The 12,655-nt window shown below is 41.7% G+C and overlaps 1 protein-coding gene across 2 annotated transcripts in view; it reads right to left on the reverse strand.

Moving 5' to 3' along the window:
• The window catches only part of JHY (junctional cadherin complex regulator), a 369,313-nt gene that overhangs the window by 168,137 nt on the left and 188,521 nt on the right, over window positions 1-12,655 (reverse strand). For both annotated transcript variants that reach the window (XM_085647263.1, XM_085647264.1), the window contains one exon: window positions 11,751-12,027. In XM_085647263.1, coding sequence (XP_085503389.1) covers window positions 11,751-12,027 — 277 coding nt within the window. The remainder of the gene's footprint in view (window positions 1-11,750; window positions 12,028-12,655) is intronic.

Raw genomic sequence — 12,655 nt, forward strand, 5'->3', positions numbered from 1 at the left:
CCATTTACTTAATATATATTTTGCATTAATGACTTAGTAAAATTTGCATAGGTTAGTTTCAGCACAGTATGTGCGTTAATGTGAGGATTTCGAGCTGCAATGTTAAAAGCTATTGCGCAGCTGAAAAGATTTCCCACCAAGCGACAGGAGACGTCATACTACGTAGATGCAGAAGACGCATGCGCAGAAGAGTTCCTGAGTTTTTGGCTGCCATTTTAAGGACACTCGCGTTACTTGTTAGTAGAATACACAGAAAAGCTTCCCCTAGATACAATATGTAAATGTAATGCAAAATTAGTACTCACAAACATGCTGATTATAAAGTTACAGGTTATTTCGAGAGAATTGAATACGAGCAAGCTTCTTTTTACATGAAACCTTGGTCTATCACCATCATCTCCTTGTTTTATTTATATATATATACCAGAACTCAGTAGCTGCTCACGTTTGGTGTGAGATTCTACCTACAAGACAGCTGTGGACATGTATGTGTTATGTGTTGTGCTTTAGGGATCTGTGGTTGTTTGTTGGTATGTTGTTTCAATGTTGGGTTCTTCTTACTTGTTAATCATTTCAATTATAATCACTATCTACTTGGGATTCCCTAGAAATGAAAGATTATTACCAGTTTATGTTTGTGTTTTGAAGATTAAATCATACAGTATTGCACTTCTGGACTTGTAACTTGTTGTACGCTTTATTTCTTTATTTCAAGCTTCATTGTGATCCATTGTGGGCTGCTGAATGTGTGTGTTTTCACAATTCAAACTGATCTATCCTTGAAAAGTCCATCTGCCCAAATGTATTACTGCAAAAGAGCTGCCTCTCCTCTTCTAGGGATGCAGATTTCAGAGCAGCAAGTGGTATCCAGTAGCAACTTGCGACCTTTTTTGGCTGTAGTGCACTTTGATGCTTTTTAAGGCATCATTTCTTTATAAAGACATGAACCCACCTTTTAAAAAGCCCATATGCCCACTTGAGCTAAACTCTTAATGCCAATCAAAATGGAGGTCGCCGTATGCTGCAACGCCATAGTCCCTTTATCTAAAGGGGGATTAATTGACTAGTGACACAGAGCCCTGATTCTTTCAAGCTACTCGGTGGAGACCCAAGTCCAATATGTTTTATTACACTCCTGAAATTTGTCAATTCCATGCAAGAAGCAAACTGGTTTTATATTTGCAGCTTTACTACAATATTCACTACATGTCAGGGGGGGGAGGTGGATGGGTTCACCATTTAATTAAGAAAAGACTAACAGAGACATCAGAAAATAGCAAGAGGTTAAAATGACAAAGCTTGTGCAAAAAAAGCCTTTGATTAAGCAAGCCACATTTAACAAAACTGACAAGGATCTCAATCCCTAATGAAATGTGAAATAAATTCAAAAGTGAAACATTATTCATAGCACGCTTTACATTTGCATGTTTATTAAGTTTGCTGTTGAGCATGGTGACTGGATACTTTCCATACAAAAATACTATTATGCACTCAAACACTATTAAAAAGGAAATAACGAGAATACCTTTAAAAATATATTCGCGTATTAACTGAAACTCATGTGGGCGCTACTTTAGAGTCAGTATTAATCAAAAATCCTCCAATGAGTAGAGGCAGTGCTGTATACAGAAGAGAATCTGCCAGTGGAATTTCCTGCACAATGAGGATATTCTGGTGGAGGAAATTCTGCATGCTTATTTTCTTTGGGATTATGTTAATAGCAACAATGTTTCAAAGACACAATCTTTGCATATCAATAAACGCAATGTCAGTCAGTGGAGATAGTCTCTAGGCAATACACCGAGCAGTTAATAAATGTAAAGAATGTTCAAGAACGAGATGACAAGCCAGGCAGATGGAAGCTGTAGAGATAAATGCATCTTCAGGAAACATATACGAGTGAGCAGTAACATCAAAAAGGCAAGAAATCAGTGTAGAAAGTAACCACACAGTGCAGAAGTATGAACTGTATTGCTGAAAAGTTTGTACGTCAAAAGTGGTGTCCGATTTAGCATAGCGCAAGTATATGGAAACAATTTCCCTTCAAATATACATTCTAAGCGGTAGGTTTTAAGAATCGACAGCCAAAATCATCGACAACGTTTTGGCCCATTTATTATTGGTGGGTCATCATCAGGACAGTGAAAATCAGGCATAAGCACAATGTTCTAAAGGGAACGAGGGGTGAATACATTCTAATTAGAGATATCTTTCCACAAATAACTGAATTGAGGTGAAGGTGCTGCAAATCAAGCATGATTTACTATGACAACACAAAAACTGGATTAGCCATTAAGTACCTGGGTCAATGGATCCCGGAGTCCTAAAGGATATACTTGAATCAATTTAGACATGAAAAATAGAAGTACATAAGCAAGTGAATGTGGTGCACCAGGTGCAGGTACACACTTACTGAGTAATAGGGAGTAATAACCTGTAGCAGGAGCTGAAAAATTATTTGAGCAGAGAATAAATGAGAAAGCCAAATAGCCCTTGCTACAAGAAAGCAAACTGATGCATGAGGACTGCGTTTTTCATGGCAATTATGACGTTGGCCATGGTTATAAATCTGAGAAATGCGAAAACCAATTTAATTTTAAGGTCCCAACTAGCAGTGAAAAAAATGTGTCAGGTTTCAAATATTTCAAGTAGAGACAAGAGACAAAATGGGGGGGGGAGTTGAACATGTACAAAATGAACATATCCTCAGACTCTAAATTAAAAGATGACTTGTTTGTTAGTCCTGATCGAGTCAGGTTAGGAAAAAAATTACAAATGCCTGGAAATTTTAAATGTTCTTGTTTCCTCCACCCCCAGAAAAAAACATACGATACTCATAGGCTCAAGTCTAGGAAACACAGGTTCAAATCTTTTTGTGAATCAGACTTTAGGTTCAGACTCGAGCCACAGTCCATTAAACAGAGAGATGCTCTCTAATAAAACATGGAGGTGATGTCTAATGAAACTGTAGGTAAGGTTCGCAAGGTAAAGTTTGCACTGGTACAAAAGACGCAGAAACTGCTTTCGACAGTTTTCCTGCCTCTGCAAAAAGACAAAATGTTTTATCCTCATGACTTATTATAAAAACAACCTGACTATTGCAGTGAAACATTATTCATGGAATAGATTTTCCTTTGTTAAGTGTTTTACACGCATTTTTAACGACTGATAATAAATATATAGCTGTCTCATATATTGGTCTGAAACAAGTACATAAAATGAACTACAGCAAACCGTCTTTCATCCATTCCCTAAACATAACATATTCTCTAAAAAAAATTAGCACCAGTGAAAATGTAATGTAACCGAGGCAAGGTGAACATCAGCCACTAATTAGCTCACAAGAAGCTTCATTTCGAAAACAATTAATGTTGCGCATTTTCTAGAAAAGCGCCTCTAATAAAGCTAAACTGTTGCCAATAATTCATTTTTTCCAACATATGCAGTGTCACAGAAACGTAAAGAGTTTCACTCAATTGGAATCAGCTGACAAGGTGGCTCAGCAAGTAAAGGGCTTGCTGCTGACATCTGTCTATAAACCACGGGTCACGAATTCGGTTTCAATCAGGGCAAATTTGTCCTTTATCTTTTGAAGGTCGATACATTGAATCCGAATAAACTGGGCGGTAGCAACACCTGTTATTTACCATGCTGACGATTGGTAAAACGCTGATATTGCAAACTGGATAAAACACGAGTTGTTATAACAGGATGCCAGATACAGAGCGCAAAACTGGTGCAGTGCAGTTTTACAGTGACCTGTAGCTGGGGATACTAGTGGTTTTGCACTCGTCCGTCGATGCAAATGCACTCGCATTGCATCAGGTCCATAATATTCGATGTGAAAAGCTTTGGTAAAATGCTAAAATATGAGAACTCACAAAAAAAAGTCAAAAATGAAAAAAAGAACAAACCTCAGACGAACGGGCGACGAATATAAAGTTACTTGCAGGTGCATACAACTTCACTGCGGAATGATGCCACAATTCAGGAAACACTTTTTATCGAAACATAAAAGATGCAAGTACCCTTTGATTGGGGATGGGTGCTTTGGTACATTTCGATACTTTTTGAAGCACCATTAAGATCGCTGAAAGATACTGTTGCCTACCCTTTGCTTTACAATCACTCACTGTTATGATATCCTAGTATTTAAATAAAAAAATATTTAACTTTTATGCGTAGTTTACAAATATAAAAATAGTAAACAATTCTAAGAATGTACATCATCAATAAAACCAGCAAACTAATGAACCGATGCATATGCCAAATTTCAGTTATAATAATATATATAACCTAGTAAAATCTTAATTTGCAAATTGTGTCTTAAATGTATTTATATGGCCCTTGAATTATGATCTTATAGTAAACCCATTTGGATAATTATAATAGGGTCAAACTGAACAAAAAGCTGCTTAGAAAAGGATCCATCCTCTGTCTGCTGGCTCCGAGTGTTGTTTGGGATGATGCGTTTAGTTCCAGTGTTGGACCATCGGATAATCCAGCACAGATAGTAAATAAGCTTGTCGAGGATCACAACTGCTTATCCGCCTGTGCCGGTTCCCCGCTGTCCCAGACAATCGACTTCTTTCGGAACGACTACAGCAAGGCCTCATCGCAGGAAAATGTTCTCAGGCGCGTCACTTAAAATCCTGTTAAACATTTGTAGTGAAATCCCAAAAGAATGCATGACACTTTCAACATGGCGCACCGATCTGCACCAGCAGCTGGCTTTTTGCATGCAGCCCAGTAATTGGTTACAAACTGCTTGACACCCAGCTGCACCAGATCCTCTGGGCGATGGATGTGATCATTAGCTGCTCACAAGCAAATTGAAAGAATACATGTATTTTAGTGTAGAACGGTGGCAGGAGCAAATGTACTCTGCACAGAAAATTATTGTAAACTGCTCATCAGAAGGTGACACATTAACTGACTCTAGCTCAGGGGTACTCACAAACTTTCTGTTGGGGGCCAAAATGACAGTGTGGTTTGTGGCCGAGGGCCGCACAGGTAGAGGTGGGGTCAGTGGGGGGTGGGGCTAGAGTAAAAAAAAATCAAACCCGTTAAAAAAATTAGACAATGCAGTATTTCAAAAGCAGATGTAACTACAAAGAGCACATTTTGATAATACATTTTTATTAGCAGACAATAGCAATCTTAAGAGGCATTGCATAGCTTCATACACATTTTGACCCCAATTCCATAAGTCTCTCCCTCTCTCTCTCTGTCAGTCAGTCTCTCTCTCTCTCTCTCTCTCTGTCAGTCAGTCTCTCGCTCAGTCAGTCTCTCTCACTCTGTCAGTCAGTCTCTCTCAGTCAGTCAGTCTCTCTCTCAGTCAGTCTCAGTCAGTCAGTCAGTTTCTCTCTCTCTCTGTCAGTCAGTCAGTCTCTCTCAGTCAGTCTCTCTCTCTGCCAGTCAGTCTCTCAGTCAGTCAGTCTCTCTCAGTCAGTCACTCTCTCAGTCTCTCTCTCTCTGTCAGTCTCTCTCTCTGTCAGTCTCTCGCTCAGTCAGTCTCTCTGTCAGTTAATCTATCTCTCTCTCTCGGTCAGTCAGTCAGTTAGTCTCTCTCTCTCTGTCAGTCTCTCAGTCAGTCAGTCTCTCTCTGTCAGTCAGTCTCTCTCCGTCAGTCAATCTCTCTCTTAGTCAGTCAGTCAGTAAGTCTCTCTCAGTCAGTCTCTCTCTTAGTCGCTCTCTCTCTCAGCCAGACAGTCTCTCTCAGTCAGTTAGTCTCTCTCTCTCTCTGTCAGTCAGTCACTCTCTGTAAATCTCTCTCTCTGTTAGTCAGTCTCTCTCTCTTAGTCTCTCTCTCTCTCTCTCCCTCAGTCAGCCAGACTCTCACTCTGCCAGTCTCTGTCTCTCTCCCTCTCTCTCTCTGTCTCTCTCTCTCTGTCTCTCTCTCTCTCTCTCTCTCTCAGTCAGGCAGTCTCTTTCTCCCTCGGTCAGTCAGTCAGTCTCTCAGTCAGTTAGTCTCTCTCTCTCTGTCAGTCAGTCAGTCAGTCTCTCTCTCAGTCAGCCAGTCTCTCTATCAGTCAGTCTCTCTCTCTCAGTCAGTCAGTCTCTCTCTCTGTCAGTCAGTCAGTCTCTCTCCATCAGTCAGTCAGTCAGTCTCTCTATCTCTCTGTCAGTCTCTCTCGCTCACTTAATCAGTCTCTCTCAGTCAATCTCCCTCTCTTAGTCAGTCTCTCTCTCTGTAAGTCAGTCAGTCTCTCTCTTTCTCTCTCTCTCTCTCTCTCTATCTATCTCTCTCTCTCAGTCAGTCAATCTCTCAGTCAGTCTCTCTCTCTCAGTCAGACTTTCTCTCTGTCAGTCTCCGTCTCTCTGTCTCTCTCTCCGTCTGTCTGTCTCTCTCTCTCTCTCTCTCGCTCTCTCTCAGTCTGTCAGTCAGTCCCTCTCTCCCTCAGTCACTCTTTCTCTCTCTCTCTCTCTCTCTCTCAGTCAGTCTTTCTCTCCCTCTGTCAGTCAGTCAGTCTCTCTCTTTCTCTGTCAGTCTCTCTCTCTGTCAGTTAGTCTCTCTCTCTCTCTCTCTCTGTCAGTCAGCCAGTCTCTCTCACAGTCAGTCAGTCTCTCTCTGTCAGTCAGTCTCTCTCTGTCAGTCAGTCTCTCTCTCAGTCAGTCGATAAGTGTCTCTCACTCTCAGTCAGTCTCTCTCTCTGTCAGTCTCTCTCCTTCTGCCAGTCAGTCTTTCCCTCTCTCAGTCAGTCAGTCTCTCTCTCTCAGTTAGTCAGTCTCTCTCTCAGTCAATCTCTCTCTCTTAGTCAGTCGATCTCTCAGTCAGTCAGTCTCTCTCTCTCTCAGTCAGTCAGTCTCTCTCAGTCAGTCTCTCTCTCTCAGTCAGTCTTTCTCTCTCTGTCAGTCTCTGTCTCTGTCTCTCTCTCAGTCAGTTCCTCCTCTCTCTATCTGGGGGGCCATGGGTACATTACCTGCAAGGTCAGCGGGCCGTACTATGAGTACCATGGCTCTATCTGATTCCAAGGAAAAAAGCGTGAAAATGGCTGAATATCAGGGCCATCCTTTTTTGCTATGGAGTAGAATGATTTTTACGGTGCGCAACACGTGTCGCCTAATTCATGTATCACTGTGACTACAAATAAAGCACCCCAAAGGGCTGCAAAATTAACTTCAATCATGTGCCCTCACTTGCTTCACATATCTGCAAGAAGTTTGGGTAGTTCTAAGTCTTCAGAACTAAACTACAGAAAAAGTGGAAGTTGCATCGGTTTAGGAAATGTGGTTACAAACATAGAAGGATGCATTCCTAAAGTTTAACTGAATACATTTAGAAATCATAATCCCTAATTTGTTCTAAAGTGATCAGAGGTCCAGAAGAAGCAATATCTTTACTCTTTGAGGCTTTGTTACATAAATAGATGCAGACATTTTGGAAACGTAAATCATTATTCCACACAGGGTGAAAGCGTATATCTTTTAGATGTTCACTTTATTTAAAGGTTTTGTTCACAGTTTGTCAAAGCGCAACAGATGGTTCAGACAATGTGTCTATATACATTCCATTTCACCATCCTAATGAGATATGCATACCCAACGGATACCATAGCAGTGTGAAAATGCCCTTATGATGTATCGATCCGTATCGATCCGTCACGGTTGTAAGACAGAGGCACGCATGCCTAAACCATACGTGCCTCTACTACGCTATCCTAACCACGAATGTATCTAAACCACGCATTCCTTTACCACACATGCTTTTACCACGCAATTTCGTGGAAAAGACATGGTTGGTAAAGGCATAAGCAACCTCAACTCTCCGCCCTAAGCCCTAAAATCCTATCCACCTACCTCTCCCCCATCCTGAGGCATAAAACGTACACCACCCAGCCCTTAAAACTACCCATTTCCCTCCCTCACCCTGAGGCCTGAAACCCTGCCCCGTACCGTAAACTACCCCATCCCAGGCCCCCACGCCCTGAGTCCTAAGACATACACCTGCACTGTCTTTTACACTACTCCAACCCATTCCACTGCCCTGAGGCCCAAAACCCTGCCACCCATTAAAAAAACTCCCCCCAAACCCAGCCATTAAAAGTACTCCAACCCCCCTTCCCTGAGTCCTAAAACCCTCTTCCCCCTTCCAAAAAATACCCCGTTTTTCCCCACCTTAGACCTAAAACTGACCCTCACCCCTAAAAACAAATCCCCCAAAACCAACCCAGCCCCACCTAACCTGTCCGTGTCCGGAGCTTCCTGTTCCGATGCCCATCTGAACACAAGACTGCTATCTGCTTTAATGCATTGTTCATGCAGGCGTGGTTACACTTGCGGGTAAATGGCAAGCATAGCTCAGCCTGTGTTGTAAAGGCCGTTTTCCATCCATCACAGTTATATGCAACAGATATTTTGGGAAGTATCTAAGGCACGTCTGCATAATGTCAATTCAAACGCAGAGAAATTGGTCTGGCACATCAGTTCTCAATCACTCCATAGGTCAAGGGGTTAAGAGAAGAAAGTTAAGCCCACGTGGAGGTTGGACTGGCCAACAGTCGAATGTGATGACCAGTGGTCTGACAACAGCATTGGGGGACCAGAGCCATGAATCATCTCAAGACCCGCTACTACACATACTCCACTCGGTAGGACATCGTAGGCGCTCGGTGTCATAACTTTACTGGGCTTTTGCGAGAGACCTACTGAGGATGCTTTCCAACCTGAGAACCACTTGGGAAGATGCGCTGAGACAGAATTCCATGATGGAGAATGACTTAAAGCCCCAGTAAGACACATCACAACTCTTGTTTCAAATATATCAAATTTTGCATCTTAAACAGGGCCTATCTGATCGCTCAACACCTACACCGGATTTACTCTATTGTCCCAGAAGAATATCCCACTGTAAAGCTGATTCAGCTGACATGCCACATATGTCCTGAACATGTAGAGTACTAAAGAACTACTAGAATGCTGTACTGTCAGATGTAGCCGAGGCAACGAGGAGAGTGAGATTGGAAGCGTGCAACAATGCCTCTTGGGCATGTTTCCGCGTTCCAAACCTAAAAAAGAGACAACCCACTTCATGGACTTCGCCCTACTTGTGGCAAAGCATGTGATGGCGATGAAACGTATATTACCTCTACCCCTTTCACCAACGCAGTGAAGGGCAGAAGTAACTAGATGGGCACAGGCAGAGAGAACCGGGGAGAGAATTGCAGGTTATGCAAAATTCACTTGCCACATACTGGGATACGATGCTTCAAGACGTTGCTCCCTCATACGATGACAATAGACCTCCCTAGATACCCATTTCTGTAGTTCTTATCTACCCTCCTACAACACGAACAAGCATGCAATAATATATGGCACCACCTGACCCCATCTGTTTCACAACACACACTCCTATACTTATTCAACACACAACTATGACATCTACGCATGACACAAATTACTGATTATTGCAATAGTGGTGAGTCCCTTGGGGGAGTGGGTAGGGCATGTTGTAGTTTGGCAATTGTTCTTTCACTTTGTATTCCCCACAAAAAAGACAATCTTCAAATCCAGCTTGGCCCTGAGACTATGACACCACGGCACACAATCTATGAGAAGACATACGACATCTCGCCACATCCAGTGCTATTGAAGCAAGGTCGTATTTGATATACCCTGATGTCCCACCTTGGATTTTATGCACTGGTGTACAAGATTGTCAATAAAACATATTTATAAAAAACAAAGAAACTCCTGACCAAGGTGAAAGGGTTCTCCACAATTTCATGGAATTTTCCAAGATTTACATGGCATTAAAGAGCACTAGTTCAACTCCCTGCCCACACACGCTATTAGTAGACCACTGGTTTGTCCTAGAGACCAGCAGACTGAGGGGCATAAAGACCTCTAGTAATGTTTAGGAGTCAGTAATTTAAAAAGCCTCACACTTATAATAGAACTGAACGTGTATGTCAGTCCATACTTGTGCTTTGCGGGGTTGTACAGGCGTGTTATTCCACCGGCAATTCCCTGGTGGGCTAGACCTTTGGAGGACGGTTTTGAAATCCAGGGTCGCTCCTGGTGCCTATGTCACGTTTTACAGCTCCCCAACATTAATTGCAGCAGGGACAGGGAGGCTTCAAGACAGCGAGAAGGAGAGAAAAAGTATAGAGAAAGTGATCAGAGATGGAGAAGAGAGAGAGAGGAGACAAGGAGAGAGAGAATGGCTGGATGAATGAATGAGAGATACTGCACAAGGAAATGGAGAGGGGTGGGTTGGTTTGAAAATTCTTGCAGGGCTGTTTTTGGATCCCCAGTTTGGCCATGGTGCATAGTACCACACTCTCCATGCCCACCAGCACCCTCACAAAAAGCTACACAACTTGTATTTGCAGAAAAAAACAAAGGTCATCCTACAAGTGGCACAGAGCCAGGGAGCTCCAACTACACACTTCTCTGAACAGAAAAATGTGTACTATTGTCAGTAAATAAATAAAGAGAGAAAAAGAGGATAGGCGGCAAAGACGGATCTCAGCACCAGGGCTGGATTCATATGAGAATGACAGGCACACCACTGAGGCAAGGGGCTGTCAGACCCATAATGCTTTGTAAGAGGGCGTATACTATAGTTACTGCCTGCAAAGGACACGTGATTGGACAATCAATTCTTGAACGTGTCATTCTCTGTGATAGTATCTGTTATTCCCAAACTATTTTACAGATTTACTAACAATTTGCTTCTGTGTAAAGTCCCAAAAAGTGACTCAAATCTGTGCAAATTGTTGATATAGTATTTACTTTCGAGCACAAAAGTTTATAAGCTGGGGAAAGTAACCTTAGAGTAACGTAAATAGCACGTTGCTCTACTTTGCACTACTTTGCTTCAAAGGAGGCAAGGGGCTGTCAGACCCATAATGCTTTGTGAGAGGGCGTATACTATAGTTACTGCCTGCAAAGGACACGTGATTGGACAATCAATTCTTGAACGTGTCATTCTCTGTGATAGTATCTGTTATTCCCAAACTATTTTACAGATTTACTAACAATTTGCTTCTGTGTAAAGTCCCAAAAAGTGACTCAAATCTGTGCAAATTGTTGATATAGTATTTACTTTCGAGCACAAAAGTTTATAAGCTGGGGAAAGTAACCTTAGAGTAACGTAAATAGCACGTTGCTCTACTTTGCACTACTTTGCTTCAAAGGAGCTTTTCATGGATGGTATTTGGGAGTTTGTTTTCATGCTGCCACCCATGATTTTTGACTCACATCCCTATCTACAAATAATGGAAGATAGGGAATATGTGCCAAAAATAATGCCTCCTCAATGCAGGCATGAAGTTAGAAAAACACTTTATTTCTCCAGCTTTTGCTATATTGCATGTATGCTGTGCTGTATAGCAACCATATAATATGGGGAACGTTTTAAAGTTCACCTAAGCATATTATTTTGTACTGGAATGGGACCCTTACAGTTTAAACCCTATGCTAGATATCACACACAACACAGTGGCACTATGATACAACGGTTGTGTGTTGCACTAGAAAGCCTGTTTCGAGTACAGCTTAGGAAATGGTGTCCAGCGTAACCTTTTAATACATCTGCCCCTTTGTGTTCCTTAAATAAAGAAGGTCAATTTAACTGCATACTTGGAGGAATCACTTTATAAATACTATGTTAAATCATAGTTTCACAGTCAATGCACAGAATAAGAAACATGTTGCAAAAGTAAACACAGACACTGCTATAAAAACCTCCATAGAATAAATACAAATAAATGTCTAATCGACATAATAAAAAAATACAACTTTACCTTACTGTTTTTTTCCTGCAGTTGTTTTTGTTTTTGCACTTGCAGTAGATAGCCTTCTGAGTTGCTGCGGGTTAACGTTGTTTGTTGACTTGCTCCCCATTCTGCATTTAACATCGTGTCACTCTCCACCCTAGGCAATATAGGTGGCAGTACGGGGTTGGGGTAGAGGTTGTACACATGCTGAAAATGTAGCAGATGAGTAGCAGGATCAGTGTTTTTGACAAAACTGTTCGGGGAAGATCCCAGAAACTGATTGGCAGAGGAAGATGAGGATTTCCTTGAAAAAACACACATCAGAAAGAAAACTTAAAGTCAATATTTATTTTCGTTACATTCAATTACAGTTCTTTTCAATCTGCATCATGCCTGTTTCTGTAACTCACAATGTGCAAACAGTGTTCATATTAGTGAAGGAAGTGACCCGATTAGGGCCAACCAGTCACTTGCGACCACCTCTCAGCCTGCCATACAAATGAAGAGTTGGTCAGACAGTAGAGAATACAAACCAAGTATATTTTATTCAGGTACACTCGAGCGGAGTCCAGTCTGAACAGACTCCTAGGGTTGCTGCAGAGGGACTGACTTCAGTCCGCATAAAGATACATTATGTAAATGTCTAAACTAAGAAAGTTCCGCCCATATTGAAAATCTACTAGCAGGTGCAGCTAAAATAAAGAAGTACATAAAGATGGGTTTTGACTCTGAGGCCCGGCACACATTATCTTCATACCAAGGTCATTCTGTTCGTGTCTACGGCTAGGCTAGTGGGAGAAAGCCTCTATCTATGGGAATGGAATGCATTAATAACAGTGTATTTATTAGCGGAGAAAGCCTAGCCTGCTTCTCGAGTCAGGGAATACATAGCCAACAACATGATTCTAAATGGCGGCTAAACCTAAAATGGT

The sequence above is a fragment of the Triturus cristatus genome, chromosome 3_2 (assembly GCF_964204655.1).
Source record: "Triturus cristatus chromosome 3_2, aTriCri1.1, whole genome shotgun sequence".
NCBI classification, from domain to species: Eukaryota; Metazoa; Chordata; class Amphibia; order Caudata; family Salamandridae; genus Triturus; species Triturus cristatus.